This window comes from Falco rusticolus, chromosome 1 (assembly GCF_015220075.1).
Source record: "Falco rusticolus isolate bFalRus1 chromosome 1, bFalRus1.pri, whole genome shotgun sequence".
Lineage (NCBI taxonomy): Eukaryota > Metazoa > Chordata > Aves > Falconiformes > Falconidae > Falco > Falco rusticolus.
Window position 1 is genome coordinate 74678176 of NC_051187.1, and position 19099 is coordinate 74697274.

Genomic DNA, 19099 nt, shown 5'->3' on the forward strand with positions numbered 1-19099 from the left:
ATAGGGCAAGTACTACTCAAAAGCAATTATCGATTGATTTAAAATCAGCTTTATTTTGTTTAGTAATACACTGTGACAAGACTGAGTGAGATACCTTATATGTGACAGATATGACACATGTATATATCAATCATACACAAAGGAACTAAGTTTTTTCTTATGGAAGCATGCAGTGGCAGTGGAGTATCACAGTACACAATAACATAATTTCTTTTAATGGGAGAATCAGTGCTGACAATTAACCTTATCTTTCGTTTCCTGCTAATGTAGAGTTTTAGCAAGAGGGAGTCAGTAGGAAAGAACATGTTTTTGAACACATCTCCAGTGCAGTGCTGGAAGAGAGAGTCTGGAGAAAAGTACAAACAGGGCAAGCAGGTGAGACACTTCTTAAAAGTGGTATACATTTTTTTGGCTTAGGGTCTTCCTGAGACATAGTTTCTAAGATTTTTGTAGTCTTCCATGGATTTTTCCATTCTCCATCTGAAACTGTGCAAAATTTTAGCCTCCTTTCGCAAAGAAAACTACATGTCTGCCATCTGTCATAAACACATCCGCTGTTGTGCTTTATGTGATGCCCTTTAGGTCTTGCATTGGAAGAAATGGGACAACTGATCCCCTTTCTACCTCTTTTAAATTTCTTGTGATCTTGTAGCCTTTATCACCCCAGATTTTTCCAGACTGAATGGCTATGTCTTATTCCCACCTTCTCAACGATATTTTATTACACTCCTTTAGCAGGAAAATCTCACACTTCAATATCTAGTATTCTGTTTTAGAACTCTGGTAGTTTAATGAGAAAAGACTGAAGTTTAGGAGTAACTTTTCCACTTCTCTGGTTAGTAAAAGGGTTTTTCCCCAAGAAAATACATGCATCATCTTTATTATTAAGTTGCAGGTTTTTAATGTTTTTAGCCTTTTGTAGAAATTGTGTCATTTGTTTGTATTGGTTAAACAGGTACTGTTGCCATGGTGTTACTTGCACTTAGTATCTTACTTAATTCCTCCTGTAGTTATGTAGAGCATTTCAGCATTCTTCAGAGTAAATATCCTATGGGTTGTAATGATTCTGTAGATACAGAACTAAACTAGGACAAATTCTGTTTACGTTCATTGAGCTATTGCTGCTTGGAAGAATTATTCCATCTGAAAATAGTAAATCATGAGGAACTGAGCTTATAAAAATACCGCTATAACTTTCTAGGGGATAAAATTGCCTTTAAAAATACAGTATTTTCTCTCTTGTTAGAACATCTGATACTTTCTTGATAGCTTAGATGTTGTGTAGTCTCCCACTTTCTGATAGCATATGGATGAGTCCCATCTGCTCCTTACAGTTAGGATCAGCTGTTACTATAAACTGTGGAGTTTTTTATTTGTTTCATTTTTCTGAACTTGGCTTTTCAGCTTGCAGATGTTTTTTAAGCACGTTGCTCTGGACTGAAACAGTAATGCATGCATATGATTTGGTACTTAATTATTTTTTTTTTCAAAAGGCAAACAGCAGAAAGCTTTCATTTACTAAAAATTAAAGAGATCCTTATGTTCAAGATAGTCAGTCTATCATCTGAAAGAAAAATACCCTTCAAAAATCACTTACTGTTTTATAAATTAGGGAGCCATGCTGTTCCAGACAGTGGCTTCATTGTGCCGATTGGGATAATTATACACATGAAGGTATTTGGTTGCAGAGAAAAAGACTGCTTTCCAATATTACTTTTGATTATGGGAACATGTTAGTAAATAATTTTACAGTTGTACTTCAAGAAAAATGCAGAAGCTTCATGGAAATGTTTTTCTTGGTCATACATTTGACCTGAAATAAATATGAGATACGTTTCAGCTGAAGTGAATAGAAAGGACTGAGGGGATTGGTTCTGGCTCTTAAGTAGACAACAAGCAAAAACCCCCAAAATTAATGGAGAAAACAAATCAAAGAAAAATAGTAAGAGAACATTTTCAGTATCTCTGTAAAGCATTTGTGCTGTTCAGGTTAAGCATCATGAGCAAATGCATTGATTTGCAATGCCTTTACTGGGTGGGTAAATAATGCACAGTTCCTTGGGAATTTGCGTTGTGATAGATGGGGTCAAGTACATGTGAAAAAGTCTTCCTTCTTTCACTTTGTCTTAGATATTATTTAAGGAAAAAGGAAAAGCTAAAAGCAGTTATCCCCACTTTATCAACTAAACCTTTGTGGCTGCCTCTTTGTGGACACTGAACGCTGGCATGTTGAGCTGTGCTCTTTCTGGAAAACCACGCTAAGGTCTGACTAAAACAAAAAATGTGTAGGTTCTGCCTACTTTTATCTGTTTGCCTGAATTCCCAGTTCACCCATTGTGCCTTTGCAACAGTTGCTGTGCAAACAAGTGATTTTTTATTTTGCTGGGTGAATTGAAAAATATCTATATGTATGTGTGTGCATTGGGTGATTGAACGTAGTTTTGCAAAGCTGCTGGAGACTGGCCCTTTTATCTAGTAGCCAAATAGTTTTAAAAACAAAACAACAACAACAAAAAGCAACAACACCAGCTGACCCAGAATGTGTGCAGTCCAGTTTCCTTTTTAGCCTGCAGGGATGTGACCCCACTTGTCGGGGAGTCTGTCATGTATTTTGGGATGAGGGGCTTGCAGTCTTTGGTTTTGATGCTCTTCCAATTTGTATAAAACAATTACATGTTCATCTTCTGAACCAGAGAATGGCTTTTCTGCCATGTGTCAAGAGATTCACCCCAGATGGTGGAACACGGTCCAGGAAAACAATCAATCAACTGATTAATTTGGGATTACAGCAATGTTGGTATGGACTCCCAGATAACCTTCCCAATGGAAATAAGCATGAGAAAATACAGTCAGACCTTAAGAACTTTGGAAACTTGGCATAAAGCGTTGCCCTGTATTATCTTTGTTTGAAGAGAGGTATTGATATTTCTTCCTTAGAGGAATAGTCTGTTTAAGTACAGCACCTTTCTATCCACTTTTGATAAATAGATAAGGCAGTGCTGCAGAGAAGGGGAAGGAAACTATGGTGAAGGAGGTTATGTATGATGCTAGTCTTGAACTAAGTGAAAGGGTGGGAGGCGGTGGACTGTTTCAATAATTTTGCTGGCTTTGAAGTAATCCTTCCTTTATTACCTTCTTTCAGAAATTGAAAAAGTCTTGTCTTGTTTAGATCAAATCTTCGCAAATTTGGTGGCTCTGGAAACACAGTGATCTGGAGCACTGGGCTTATTTTACCATTGGGAATAAATAGAAACAACTCAAGACCCTATTGTTACAGTAAGATCTGTAAAAGGTGTTTGTATAGCATGAGTGTATGGCCCTTCCTTCGACCACTATAGCTGGGAGAGAGGTCAGCCACACGTGTGCACAGGCAAGTGTGTGGTAGTGTTCCTCCTTCCATCAAACATTCCCCAGAAGTTCCTTGGAGTCTTCTGGGAGGGAAAAAAACATCTTTTGTTACAACAAACAGTAACACTAGGGGAAGTTCCAGAAATTTGAGGAGCTGCTTTTATATCCATTGCCTGATTACAGTAAATCAAGCCATTTTTGTGCTGGAAATTTGTGTTATTTTGGTGGCGCTTCAAGTTTGAGAGGAAAGGTTTTGTTGAAACCTCACTTCATCTTTCACATTTTCCCCATTTCTAATAATAGGCCGTGTGTAACTGCATGCAGTTGGAGAGAAAAAGAGGCTAAGAAGCTCAGGAACAGGGTGAGGATTTAAGGATGTCTGAAAATGTCAGTCAGCTAAGGGAGAATATAAGAATGGTATCTGTAAATATCACATGGAAGGCTTCTCCATAGCTGTTTATATTTTATCTAAGTAATTTGAAAAATTGTTTATGCATGTTCTTTTTCATATTTTCATAGAGACCTAATGCATCGTATTGTCATGCATTGCCTGTATTGTAATTTGAAAAATGCTCACTGTGTTGTCATGTGTCATGTCATCATTTTTGAGATGATGACTTGGAACTGAATGTTGGAGCACAAAACTGCTCATGCAGCAGTTTGCATAGGAAGGCTGAGAGAAGGTGAAGAAAACAGATTTTTATGTTAAAAGATACAGAATAATTTTTTAGTTTCTAACCAAAAAACCTGAAAATATGATTTCTGTTTTTAAATACATGGGCAAAAGGGAAAATAACACTGAAAAGGAGAATAAGCTGAAGGTAAATGTTGCTGCAGAAAATAATAACAAAGACTCAAACTTAGGTGCTAGCTAGCCATGAATAAACTTGGGCTAGAAATTGGAAGAAAACTCCTGGCCACTACAGGAGCTGAGTTCTGTATCAGCTTCTTAATGGAAAGAGCAAAAGAAGAAACAAAATAAACATGTTTTATAAATCAAATGCTTCCTGAAATAGCTGAGGATTGGATTTCAACCAGATGATCTAATCTGATCCTCGGTTTCTTTATCTTCAAGTCCTGTGTTCTTCCTCTATCACTGAGATGTTTGATTCTCTATATGAAGTCTTTCTTTGCTTCCATTTGTCAGAAAGCCCACGTGTCTACAAAGATGAGCATGTTCTTACAGAGGATTTTCTAGCTGGTCATTACATGGAGTGTGCAGCCCCTGACTCAATTTACATCAATAGCTGCTATTTTTAAATCAGTGGTGCTAATGGTGAGAAGAAAGCAGAAGTCTCTGGTTAATCCTTATGCCGTGGCTTCAAGGCATCTGACTTTTCTGTCTTATGCTGTGTAACATCTTAGAAGTAATCATTTGGGTCCTATAATCATTCGGGTCCTAAATCCTGTAGGTATTTCTGTGGATGAGTAGCACTTCCCTTCAGAAGTCCTGCTGACTTCAGTGGTGTTTGTGTAAAGCTGAATTTAGTGTGAATAGGATCAAACCTTAATCTGTGCGATTTTGCTTCAATTCCTACTTTAAAAATAAGTTTCTTTCCAGTATGCATAAGGATGACAAAATCAGATCAGTGCTATGTTTCCAGTCACACTCTCATCACAGAAAAGGGTAATCAATAAAATGCACACACTGATGGATTTTGAAATAAATAGTTAACTTTATGGTAGTGAGATCTTAATTTTTTGACTGTTGCGTTTCATAGCAGTTGCATTTTCAGACACAGTTAAGAAACATTGACAGATCAGACCATTTCAGAAAAATGTTTCTCTTTTTGTCTCTTTATTGAGAGTTTTGTCTTATAATTGAGTTTTATAATACCTTGTCATGTTTATGGACTGTGAGTGAAGTCTTTCCTGAATACTGATACAATAGAAACATGATGGTGTAATATTCAGCATGTGTTAAATTGACATTATGAAGTAAACAAAAGAAAACTCAGAGTATATCATTGCTCTGCCCCGAGGTGTATCAAAGATATTTTGGTATTTAAAGTTTAAATCAGTCTGTGCTCTTACTCTGAATGCCAGTGTGCAGCTGTGTTGACAGCAGAGTGGTTGTGATAAAAGGGTCACTTTGAAAGTCATGAGGTTTGTTCAATCTGAAATGCCATCAGGGAAGAAAAAAAATCTCTTGGATGTGAAACACAAAGGTGTGATAGCACACATGTAGACATAAAAGTACTGAAATGAAAAGCAGCATCAGTATTATTGCCTGAAACGGGCACTTAGAGGAGCTTTGTGTGATGTTTTAGCTTTTCCAGTTAGAGTGAAATGTAAGAATTTCTAATACTCATGGTCTCTCACAGAAGCATTCTTTTAGTCCTTCTTGAGAAAGAGTTTGGAGCTTGCCTGAGTGGAAAAAAACCCCTTCTCTTTGTACTAGAAAAGTGTATGATGTTATAAAGAAACAAATAAAGCCATGTTGCTGTATATTGAATTAAAAAGTGGTAAACTTGACAGTTTAGGTTAATTTTTCAAGATTTCTTTTATTCTATAAACTAGGAGCCTTTACAGTCTTTTCAGCAGATAAGCATCTTTTGATAATGTCAGATAGCTCCTGCATCAGATACAGAGAGTATTTGTACAGAAATAACCTTTAGTTTTCCCGGGTATTTAAGAGAAGTTTTGGTCTGTTGATAGTTGTAAGGCTTTTGTGGGCAAAACAGTAGATTTAAAACATGCTGCACTAAAAGCAGATACATATTCCAACTGTGAGTTACAGCTCAGTTCAGGAACTCATAGTAACCTGGAGATGTGTAATTATTATGCAATACATACCAGTGTCAGTTAAAGATTTGCTGAGGGATCTGTGCCCTATCCCCTGCCCCACTGTGCCACTCTGTTGCTGCAGACAGCCATCCATCCAACACCAGTAGCCTTAGGGTTGGCATTTTACCCTCCCAGCTGGCAGCCATCACGGCCTGCCATATTAATGCCATTCCTTTTTACTGTGTGGGCTGTGAAGCACAGCCACAGGAGATCCGATTTTCCTTTTCTGGGTTTCTTTAGCAATGGAAATAGCTCCTACCTACACTTGGGGGTAGGAGTATTTTCAACTACTTCTACTAAGTCAAGGAGATGAAAGTATGGGAAGTTTAAAGGCATCCCATGAAAATTTCTCTTTTGGTTGCCTCTCAGTGAACAAACTGAGGTTTGGGGCTGTTAAGAAATAAAACTAGAATTGCTTTTAATCTGGCCATGCCTTCACACCATGCTTCTTTTTTTTTTTGGGGGGGGGGGGGGCGGGGAGATAATGTACCCCTTGAAAATATTAAATACAGTGTAATTCAGCATATACTTTGGGATTAATGCCTGGTTTATGTTTTGTTTGAATACACCTCTTTGTAGAGCAGCATAGAGTAAATGTGTAGCTTTTAACAGTTCTGTTACAGAAGTTCTGAAGAAAAAAGAACCCCTAGTACCTGGTAGGTGACTGTGTATATGCTGGGTAAAGGAACTGCTGGAGATGACACATGGGGTTCTTAGCAGCAGGAAAACTTACAAACTATATTTTTGAAAATAGATTTTACAAATTATCTTAATTGAAGCTTTCAAAATGTGAATGCTTTGACACTTGAGAGCACTCCTCTTACCTGAACTAGTGTGTTTTCCTGAATGATTATTAATTATTTGCTGATGGCTCACAACTCCAACACTTAAGACATCTACTGCTGGAAAAATGCACCGAGGTATTTTAGAGCTTCATGTAACCGTGGAAAAAAGATTTATTCCAAAGCTGTGTAAGTGACTTAGGTACATTATTCAGATTAATGGGGACTAGATATAGAAAGCCCAGTTAAAAAATATACTGTTTCTTCTGTCAATTAATATGAAATATTTATACTTAGGAAAGTGCAAACTACTAAATATATAGAACAGTAGATGCAGAACTAATGAATGTAAGACAATAAAAATACTTTATTTTCCTTGTGCCCAGGCACAGTGCAGGGCAAAGAAAAGTTTTCTAAGCTCATCTCATCTATTTTTGGCTAAGCTGCATGGCTAGCATGTAAATGCAGATGTTTACTAGTTTTACGTTGCAATGGAAGTTGCTTTAGGGTCTAGACAGTGTTTCTTGTTAGCCAGTCTAGTATGTAGAAAGCTAAATAAACAACAGTAGGAGACTTTCATGGGAAAAAACAGATCAGAAGGACAACTGCATGAACAAGGGTAGCCTGATGGTGTTAGTTCAGCCAATTAGGCAGTTGTTTCTTTTGAATCTTCAGTTGTTATCTGACGTACTCCGAAAACTTCACTTTTTTTAGGAACACTCAGTTACGGCTTTGGCGACTTTTTTCTGAGTTTCATCAGAAATAGGGTTTATATCTTTCATTGCAGCAAAACTGTTACCGTCTGTCTTAAAGCTGGTAATTCTAGTCAAAGGGCACCTTCTGGCATGCTCTTCATTTTCTTTTCTGTTTGCTAGCAAACAGATATTGCTGTTTGCTCTGTCCATTTTAGCTATTGGACACAGTAAGGAAGATAAAGTATTTTTATTGGCCTACATTCATTAGTTCTACATCTACTGCTCTCCATACCCTGTCTACCATCCTGGAGCAGCAGCCAAAGTCTTTAATTACTGACACTTGAACCCTCATGTCCTAAAGACTTCAACAGTTACCAGAAACCATAAACATTGAAGACGTGGTCTGTTACCCATCTTAAACAGGAGAAGGAGGTCAGAAAGAGACTCTTCTGTCCCAGGCTCTCCGAAAATTTGGTGCACTGTTTTTACTCTTGGTGTGCTTCAGGATGAATGCAGCTATACAATAACATAATTGTGCACTGCTACTATGATTAATTTGTTTTTTAAAATATTTGTGGGGAAAGCCTGGCATGCCACACTGAGTTTTCAAGACTGTTTTAGCTTGCATAAGTTCACAACCAGCAGCATTCTGTGCTAATGGGCTGTCAACGTGAATTCCTGACAGGGAGATCATGTCTGATGACTTTATAGTTCTTTCTGTAGATTATTATAGAAGTGGTAATGTAGATTATTGTAGAAGTAATAAGCCTGGACTAGAAAGGGGTTGGTTTTTTTCCTGCTTTCAGTCCTGTCATAGTGATATAACTGTATGAATATTTCACTTACCTAGGACTGAACACACTTTTTGAGTTTTTAGTTCAGGTATTTCCATGATACTGCCATCTGTATAGTGGATGAAAATGTAAGGGACACTTCTGTGCTTTTATTAAAGTAAAAACTTTCTCATCATTGATCTCATCATTGAGGTACTTGTTTTCACTAATGTAATATTAACAGAACAGATGTTAATCAGTGTCTGATCATCATTGTTACTGAGAATAATTATAAATTAGTTATAAAGACTCTTAGTCATAGCTCAGTAAAGAAATGTTTTCTTCACGTTCAAGTAGAAGAACAGAAAGTCAGGCTATAAATAGGGTACTGATGATAAAGTGAGTCTGAAAATATAGCAGAAATGTTTAAAAGGCTATTTAAATGTAGTCAGAAGTTTAATGTATTTTTAATTGTATTTTATTCTTCAGTCGTTATGCAGAATTATAATGGTGAAGAAAAAAGAAATATTGCCAGATAACATAGTAGAAATTTAATTATGATGTTCAGTTTTTACCAAAAAAAAAAAAAAAGCTAACACAAAAAAAAATCAAAGAACAATAACAAAAAAAATTACAAAATGCCCACCAGATTGCAAGTGAAAACACCAAAAAAAGATGTATTGGATTTCTAAAGTAGCTGGCAGAATAGCCTAGGTTTGGACTGCTGGTTTCTATTACAATAAAGAAAGCAAAGGAAAAGCTATTAAAAATGGAAGATATTACTCAGGCTTCCAGGAAACAGCTGTATTTAAAAGAAATTATTGTAATTCATGTAAGGAATATCTTAAAAGTACTGAAATTATTTGGGTTCCTCAGTTACATAGTAAGTATTTTGACTTCATTAAAAAAACTTTCAGAGAAAATTCAGAGAAAAAATATTCAGTCAGTAAAATGACTGATCATAAAATTCTGCTTGGAAGCACTGCCTTATGGAACTAAAATTACAGGAAAATGCACTAATTATTATTCAAGAGGGAGAGAATTTCACTGAAGAGGAAATTATTAGATGGTTTGGATAAGGGTATTCTTATGTCTTTTGCATTACAAAATCACATGGAATATCTGCTTTAGAAATAGTTACCTAAGTGGACATAGAATGAATATTGTGTGGTTTATTATATTTTAGTTAATAGCCTTGTTGTTGTATGTCAACCATTTTAGTGTAAATTAGCTGAGAACAAAGAATTAACATTTTAACTAATGATACTGCAACAGAGCATATAAATTTTTTTTTTTCTTCACCGTTGCTTAGTTTATTTATTTACCCTGAATAATGTGGGTTACCTTGCACCAACTAAGTCCAGAATACCTCCAGAACTGGCTTTCTATATGCTGTTAGAGTAACAGGTTTTATAGATGCTATAGGCATCAAAGGTCAGTTAATCAATGCAAAAAACCCTTCCACACAATACTGTATTAAAAACTAGACTGTTAATAACTATAGGTACTAATTAATATATTCTTGGGGTTTTGCCAGGTTTTGTGTTATTTATATTTTCTAATTTAGTGGTATGGTTTGCAGTTTTGGTTTGCTGTAGCCTGACTTTGCTTTAAATGTTGTTTATTCAGTTGAGTGGCCTTTAATCTAAGGCAGAAATGACATGCTCTCCACATGGTACAAATTAACGTGGTTAATGAACTATACCATTTTATACAAGCAAAGTGCCTGTTTTACTCAGTCTGCAGTAGATGAGATAAACAGTTCTCCCATGGAGAATAGCTGGAGACAGACAGGAGAGTCTGTAGCATGAAGTTGTGACTCAGTACACCCCTATCACATGTTCTGCTCCCAGTTCTCCCAAAAGAATTAGCTGGGCAATATAGCCATTGTATCTTACTATGTAATGCTATTTGGTGGGGTATTATTCTATCAAATACGATGAACAAGGTAAAATAATCTGACAGGTTACGGAACACCTCTTTAAAGACTGAGATAAGTATTTTGCAAACTTCTCATTCTGTCTGTAGACCTGTAGAGATGGAAGAAACTTGGTGTTTTCTTTGTGTTTGTGGGTTTTTTTTCTATAGCTTAGATCTGTAGACAATAACAGCCTTTTCCTCTCTCACTGAAGAATGTTGGATTGTTTTTCCAGCAGTTTTCTTCCACAATCTTTGTCTCACTTCCATTGCTTCTCTTCCACAGCTGCCCTGTAGATCTTTTAGCCCTTGAATTGCAAATACTGAAGCTTTTCATTGAGACAGCGCTTTATCTCCCAACCCTATCAAGATATATCAATCTTCTCTACATGCCCTGCTTTGCAGTCAAAAGCTATTTTGCTTGATCTTGTCTAGAGCTGCAGACTTTTTTTTTTTTCCAAAACAGAGCGAAGTTGCAAAGTGCTTGTCTGTTTTCTCAAAACATCTCCCTTTGAAGACTTTTTTCAAAGCATTGAGCTAGAAAGTCTGGAAGCTCTAAACCAAATCAGGGCTCTCAGGATTTCCAAATTCCAAAACTCCTGTATGGGCAGAATTTGGAGTGCTGAGTCTTGCAGGAGGCCACAGGGCTGTGTGGCCACAAGTGGTCCTCCTGGTGGGGCTGCAAATCCTATGGCTGGCTGTGGGGCCACTGCCTGAACACAAAGGTTTGTCTTTAGCCTGTATTGAAAGATGAGCTGCTGCTGAGGGAGAGTTCCTTCTCTTTAGTGGTACTCGGGGCACAAAGTTTCCATTGCCTTTTGAGGCGATTTACCAGTGTGATACATCTCCCTGATTTGTATTGGGCATTTATTCTTTTAACATTCTAATTTCATAAGTCATATATATAGCCATACGTTCAACTCCCAGTTTAGTACTGGATAAAACCAGAATGAGGAACTCAGTATTTTTCTTTCTTTTTTATGTTTTCTATATTCAGATTTTTGCGCTGAATCAAGTAACTTCTGTTGAGCAGTATTTACTTGTAACTGCTGACTGAACGAAATAGTAAATAGGTGGACTTAATTTTTCATAAGAAAATATTGATACTTGTGCAAATTTAAATTTATATTTGACAATCTGTAGAATGTATACCAAGAATATAATTTCTGTTCTAGCATTCCAATTTCATGCATAAAAGACTATTGCATTGAGATTGTGGATGTTTACCAGTGCATGACTTTTTTTCTAAGTGTAACTGGCCTGATTATGAAAGGAAATTAATAAAATGCAGAGATATAGAAGCATTGTTGCATGTCTAATTGTGTCATGTGTGCTTAATCTAGTTCCATTAAACAGCTCATTGATATACAAGTCCTGCAATGACAGATTTGTATTTTCCAATAGATGTAGCATGGTAACAGTTATAACAGTCTTTAATGACACTGCAGTATAAGAGCTTCTTCTATTATGTTCACTGCAGTGCTGAAAAGAACGAAGAATTAGAAATGAATCACTGTAATTATTGTGGTCAATGCATTACCTCTTTAAATTCATGTTCAGAAGCTAACTTTTGAAAAACTCCTACAGGAAATCCTAATATACATTTTTTATTTTATGATCAGAGCTAAAATAAAGGTGTTTCACTGCAAATTGTGTGGAAAGCCTTCCAGGGGAAGTGCTAATGCCATGTTCATCCCCCATGAGGAAGAATATCAGTTAGCTTTTTGGTGAAATTATTTCACCCACGTTCAAACATGTATTAAAGTTGCAAAACCCATGACAAAAAGTGTGAAGACTTTCAGAAAATACAGAAGTTTGGTTGGATTGCTTTTGTTGTTGCTTTTGTTGTTACCAAGCATCAATGTTTGAACACAGGGCAGTATGGACCCATCTGGCCTCATGATTTTGTAGGGGACTGTCCCAGTTTGGTTGCTTTGCATTTTTCTTTGTTTGCCTAAATCTCTTTTTCACTTCACTCAGTTGTGGAGTGTGTTCTTCAGTCATATAGCTCTTGGCAGGCATTCATATCCCCTGCTCTGTATCCTAGTAGGGTCAACTCTCTGCTTTTCCAGACGTATATCTATATACAGCAATGATCTGGCTTAATTCGGTTTCTCATGTTTCTAGATCTGGCCTGTCTTTCACATAACTCATCTATTGCTTTTCAGGCTCCTTTGTTCCTCCATATAATTTCTCTTAAGTCATCCCTCTACAGAAACTGACTTTCTCTGTTTTGTGATGCTATGAGGATGCCTGCCCATGCCATGAGAAAGTTTGAAAGAGCTCAAAGGAGCTGCTAGTTTGTTGGGGTTTTTTTTGACTTTGCAAAATATTTTTACCATCACTAGATTAATGGATTCTTTTTCAAATTAGATTGAAGAGCTTTTGTGGCAAGTATGACTAATAATAAATTTCAGTCATGATTAATATGTATCTAGAAATTACATTTGAATTTCAAGGAACCTTTTTGCAGGATAGTGCCCATGCATTTTAATTTCCATAACATTTATGCTTTCTGATATGTTTGTGTCCTTTTGTACTCTTTGGGATTTTTATGATTTTTTTTGGTTTTTGCCTCTGGCTTTTTTCCTCTCTTGTACAATGTGTATTTTCCCAAATGGGTCTCGAACAGCATTTTTTCATTATACTGACAAGAACAGCAACACCTCTGTAGATTGTCCTACAGCAAAGGTGTGACAGAATAAATGATCATAAATAAATTATCTTACATGTTTTCTGTGTTTCCAGTCCTTCAGTTCCTTTCTCCAAGGCGTAAGTGCCCTGGCAAGCCACTGCCTTGCATGGCTTTTGAGACCTAAAACAGATGCTGACAGAACAGTTGTGATTGTTGTTTTGCCTGCCATACCTTAGGGTTTGAACCCAAATCCCAAGCGTATGGTAGAATAGGCAGTGGAGGCCACTAAGGATTGAAAGACCACATGCTGCTTGAATTTCATTAAGTTATGCGTGTTCAGCTGCTTATTCTGCATGTTCAAAGTGCTATTGGGAGCAGTCACTTTTTTTAGTCACAGAATTCAGATACTACATATGGCTTGTAGAAAGATACTAAGCTGTGGTTTGGATGGTCTAAACTCTCCGTATCTCAGTCTCCTATGTATAAAGTAGGAGTAAATAAATGTATTTACCCTGTACTTCTTTTGGTGTGACTTAAACTGGCAGTCTTTAGGACAGAAAGTTCAGTTGAAGCCTTTGCTACTGATGCGTTCTCACAAAAAGTCCCAATAGCTGATGATGAAGAGTGATGCCTACTAACATATATAGCCATTTTCTGCATCATGTTGCCTTTCTTTTATGCATGTATTCATGGTCTCTGCATCTGAAGGATCTGGGAGGGAGGTATATCTGATACCATGCATCATCTGCATGTCCTCTTATGTGTTTACAAGTTCCTATCTCATACTGCCATAGGGCAGCTTCTGATGTGTCTGTTTTAAGTGCAGTGCCATTGAACACAAGGGGCTACATGGCACTGCATCACAGAGATATATTCACAACTGTCCAAGGGTAAGGCTAGTACAAAAGATAAGCACATAGATCAAGCAAAAACATGCAAGGAGAAGATCTGGCAGATGGATAAGTCTTTGGTGGTGTTTTTATCTTAATTTATATGTATTTTGGCAATCAGGATTGTTACAGATGTTTTTGAAAGGAAGTGTGGCTATTAATATGGTTTTGATTGTTCACACTAATTTGTTAAAATGCTTAAAACAGAGAAAGGACTTGCATAGTATGTGTGTACATGGATCTTGTTTACGAAGCTGAGTGATGAGGCAGGTAATACCAGCACACATGAGGACCTAGTGGTGGAAATTGGTAGCCCAGAATACTGAAGACCTGAGTGATGTTACTAGGTTTGCAGTTCTCCAAACTGTGGTGAAATAATTCTGCAAATAGATGTGCAACAGTAACTGAAATATGTAGCCAATCAGCAAATGCAATCCATGTTTTATTCTATAAAAATAGAAATATTTGTTGAAATACCCTATTGGAATGCAGGAAGCCAAAGATCATAAACAGAGACTTTCAGCTACTAGACAGCTATTACCCGGGGGTTACTGTCAGACCAGCAATATGCCAGTGCTGTACAAAATAGTCCACTGCCTAAGTGGAAGGAAACACGAGTGTCAAATGTGGTATTCAACTGAGCTTGTTATTACGGAGGTCAGAGTCCTTGGCTGATGGGATAAATAGACCTTGCCAGAAGTGCCAGCAGTACATCTAGTAAGGCAGTGTTTTAAATAAGCATCAATGAAAAGTATGCTCATGGAGAAGCAAATGTTTTGCCTTTTTCATTGCTGAAATAAAGTGGCTAGAGTTAAAAAAAACCCAACTGTTTAATCTCTTTGGAGCTGTCTTTCCAACTGTTACAGTCTAAAAGTATTTTGGAGTACTGCTGAATTTTCAGAATTGCAAGTGTTTTAGTAGAAACAATCATTCTTATCTTTAATGAACAACTTGTCACATGGTATTCTGGAAACTGTTGTGTGGATTCAGTGCTCCATTATCTGCTTACCATCACTGAAAGGTTGTAAAACAGGAGGTGCAGTGGTGTGAAAGAGTGAAGTGTCATTTTTCTAAAGTATGATTTTGACAAATCACATTTTACTGGCTCAGAAGTCCCTGCGTGCACCTGAGCAGAGAGCTGTAGAGCAGTGCTAGTCACTGAGGTGTGCAACGCAGAGCACGTTCATCTCTGTAAGTGAAACAGCTATTTGGCAGAGGAAGTTTACTAAAACCACTGACTTGTTGGACTCTGTTTCAGGTGGCATTCCATTTGTGCTCACTGGAGAGTTTTTCCAGCAGTCGCAGAGGCCGGCCGCATTCATGATAGCTGGGACAGTGAATTGGCTCTCCAACTTCGCAGTCGGACTGCTCTTCCCTTTCATTCAGGTACTCAGCGTCCTTGATAGTTGATACACTATGATATAGTTGGTATAGTGTGATATATGATGTTTGAATAAAATTTTCACATGATATTAAATGTCTTTTTATTAAAGTGGATGAAATTCCCATCATGTTTGTGATACATTTCAGTTGTGCTACCCACTTGTCTCCTTGTTTGAACGTCTCAGAGAAAATTGACCCTCTATGGCAAATTCCCCACAGGATTGCTTTAGCAATGCAGTCTGATATCTGTGTCTGGAATTCATGGTTACTGATGGTGATTGTCGCTGCCTTTTTCTTCAGCCTTTAGGCTACCTATCTTCTGGTTTACACTATACTTTGAGAATCCTTATTAGTCTCATTGGAGAACAGATGGTCTCTGATTCTCCCTCCCTCTAAGTTTGGCTTCATGGCTTTCTTTTTTTCAATCTCTTCTGTCAGGCTTTTACCTTCTTCAGTTGGTTGCTTCTTGCTGCAGCCTAGTTGCTGCATGGATGAATTTGTTCCTGTCTCAGCTTCCCCAGACTTCACTTTTAGTGGATTGCTTTGTTTCCTTGGCTGAACTAGTTACACGGAGGACAGTTTCATCAAGAGACAACTGGTGTTCGTATTTTAACAGGATAAGTTATTAAAAAAAATTGAATTTAAAAATAATTTAAAATAAAATTTGAAGTTCAATATAGAACAGCATTTTCCCCATCTGATTCCTAAGAACACTTGATCACTGTCAGCATGTCATCATACAGCTTCAAGAGTTTCTCATTCAAAAATGAGAGGTCCTTTTCCTGACCATGAACCTCTCCCAAAGACTGTCAGCACTCTCTGGAGCTCACATAGGAGCTGATTCTCTGTTTCAGGAGCTGAAGGACAGCTGATCAGTCCCCTGACTGACTATGTCCAAACTCTTCGAAAGAGCCATCCTGTTCCACTGATAATATTTTAAGAGTGAAGCTTACAACTACAAAACAAAACAAAGAAGTCCTAATTAGTTTTTTAAAACGCACAGGGGAAAATACTACTGGCAGGGGAAGGGCGTAGCGGGGAGCAAGCCTCCCTCCAGGTTACTTGCAGGTCCTCACACCCAGGAGAGAGATTTTGGTTTACTCTTCAAATCAATGCAGAGTAAGAGATTTGAATACCAGGCAAGGTGTTACTGCTGTTCGTGCGTTCCTATAGCTGAAAATTATACGATACTGCAATATTATATGAGTAAGAATATTTGCAGATACTATAAAATTATATCATATTGCAAGATTTTGTATATTCATTTTCATTTGACAAGTAGAACTGCTTTTATTAAACAGTACTGTTTTTTATTATGTTATTATGTATTTTATTATTATAAAATCTCATAAATTATATGACATACTTTATGGGAGAACTTGAAAGCTTTATAAAGTCTGACTCTTGATCTAAGTTTGACAATTTAAAATTTCTTCTAAAAGGAAAAAGTCTCTAATAGTTTTGATTATTTGCATCACCTTCTAAGCTAACATGAGTATAAAGACTGTCATCCTTCCAAACTCTGCACTCTTGTAACATGAACTTCAATTAGACTGCTCAGAGCTAGAAGTCTTAAGAGCTTGTTCTAGTGCTTACTGAAATCAATGAATTTTTTTGACCAGCTTCACAGTAAAGGACTTGCCAGCTTAGACATTTAAAGTGAGATTTTCAAAAGCAGGTGGAGATATAATTCTTTTTCTGCAGAGGTCACTAGAACATCTACCAAATGATAGAAAGAATTAGACAATTCCCTTGTGTTTTTGAAAATCTGTCCTTTGTCATCAGCATCAGTCTGGTCCAGGAAGCAGCCACAAGCTTGTCCAGCAAGTGGATGCTCCCATGTGGTTTAATACCTGTTTCTCCAAGAGGATGGGGACTGACTTTAGACAGTATGAGACATCAACTTCCACCCTGGCTGGCCAGGCACTAGCAGTCCCACGCCCTGCCTCTGTGGCAGGTGACAGGGAATGAGGTCTCAAATCTAGGGGCATATAATCAGAATACTTTTATTTATTATGTTTTTAAATCATCCAGCGACATTTAAGGAATAATCTCCAAAACTGCAGTTTCTGTCTCCTGCACAAAACAGATTTACCTGAGCTCTGGCTGTCCATCAGATATGAATTCATGCAACTCAGGGATCTCCCTTCTTGTCCTGCTAATCCTACCTGACAGATTACCTGGTGGGAAGTGTTTAAAAAGGCCCTCAATAAATTCAAATTAAAAGGCAAACTACATTCTCTAACTTTTCATATGCATATTAAAGCTTTTTGAGTGATTTAGTACACATCCATATGAAGTTTGCTGTAGCCTTGGGGAATTTATCATGTTGTGTCATAAAAATTTCCCATTGTGTTACCAGTTCAGGTTTAATGAAGGTAAATTACATTTCCACCTTGCAGAGGTTTTGAGTTTTTTCTTCTTTAAAAAGTAATAAAGGGAAAAGACTTGGAGTTTGCACCTAAAGATGAAAGCAGTGTTACTCTGACTTTGATTTTTAAAGCTTTTTCACAAGATCAGAACTATCACATCTCCTCTTTCAGCTTGTGAGTCACCTGTTTCTTTACAGAAAAGCAATACCCTCTTCTTAGCTCATTTTTGTAAGTCTAAAACAGGAAAAAATCTTTTAAGTGCCTTCACAGAACAAATGTATAATCCCTTCTGTGTATTTAAATAGTAGCCTGATTGGTGGAGAAACAGCAACCACTTTTTTGATCATTGGTGTGCTTCTACAAAATTATCCCAAACATTTGGGAAACAAATATGTTAAGTTTAGAGTTACTCAAAAAATCAAGCAGTACTTAGTTCTCCAAATGTCACCAATTAACTAGCTTAGATGCCTAGCTTTTCTTCCCTCAACCATCTGTAGGTATGTATAATAGAACACTGGCTTGAGTCATACATTAAAATTTATGGATGAGATTGAAAAGCTAGTATGCAAATCAATTTTTGACAAATTTAAAGAAAATTTAATTATGGCTACTGTTCCAGCCCTTATCACTACCTATTTGAGAAGAGAAATTTGTTTTGCAAAGGATCTGAACTAAGATTAAAATGATAGCTGATACTATATTGAATTCACAAATACATTTGATATTGTGTTACTAAGAGGTGTCCAATAGTAGGTGTCAAAAAATGTGCCTTCTTAAAATTTTTTTTTAGTGCGAAATAGAATAATTGAAGAAGCATTCTTGCCTGTGATCTTGGAACATACAAAGAAATTATAAAACATCTGGGTGGAGGTCTGAAGGCCTTTCAGACTTGTGTTTAACATAGAGCTTGACCTTGTGAAATGTCAAACGTCACCTTGAGTGATGCTCCAAATAATGCAGTTTCTTGAGATCTAAAATAATCATTTCCATCATGGACAACTTGTGTACAGATCACCCAAGCATGTTAAGTTGTGTCACAGTTGAGCTTGCAGTGGGAACATGGATGTGGTTTGAAATTCCCTCAGAGACAGGTTTGTTGTCTGTTTTCTCGAGAAAAAGTGTTGGGTGTTGTCCCTACTGTTAAAGTCCACCTACTCATTTTAAAATAGTATGCATTGATGGAAATGGCTTGTGGTTGCGTTATGATATCAAGAGATCTCAACATGTGAATGACAAGCTCAGAGGATTAATTATCTTCTCCATGATCCTAGCATAACTTGTGTTTCCTAATGGTTTAGCTTCTGTGACTATAAAACAGATTCTTTGTGTGGTGTCTGTCTCAGGAAGTGCTAAGCTAGCTGGAACACTTTGAGCAAATGGAGTGTTACAAAGTAGCCTCCAAGTGTTTGCTCGTACTTGAAGAGAGTTTATGCTCAGTCTGCAACCTGTGAGTAATCAACTTCCCTTTATTTTTTGTGTGTTCAGAAAGCATATTGAGAGTGAGTTTCTGTAGTCAC

General features: G+C 37.1%; 1 protein-coding gene across 3 annotated transcripts in view; it reads left to right on the plus strand.

Moving 5' to 3' along the window:
• Positions 1-19099, plus strand: part of SLC2A9 (solute carrier family 2 member 9) — a 105518-nt gene that overhangs the window by 68868 nt on the left and 17551 nt on the right. For all 3 annotated transcript variants that reach the window (XM_037384797.1, XM_037384775.1, XM_037384786.1), the window contains one exon: positions 15086-15213. In XM_037384797.1, the coding sequence (XP_037240694.1) occupies positions 15086-15213 (128 nt within the window). The remainder of the gene's footprint in view (positions 1-15085; positions 15214-19099) is intronic.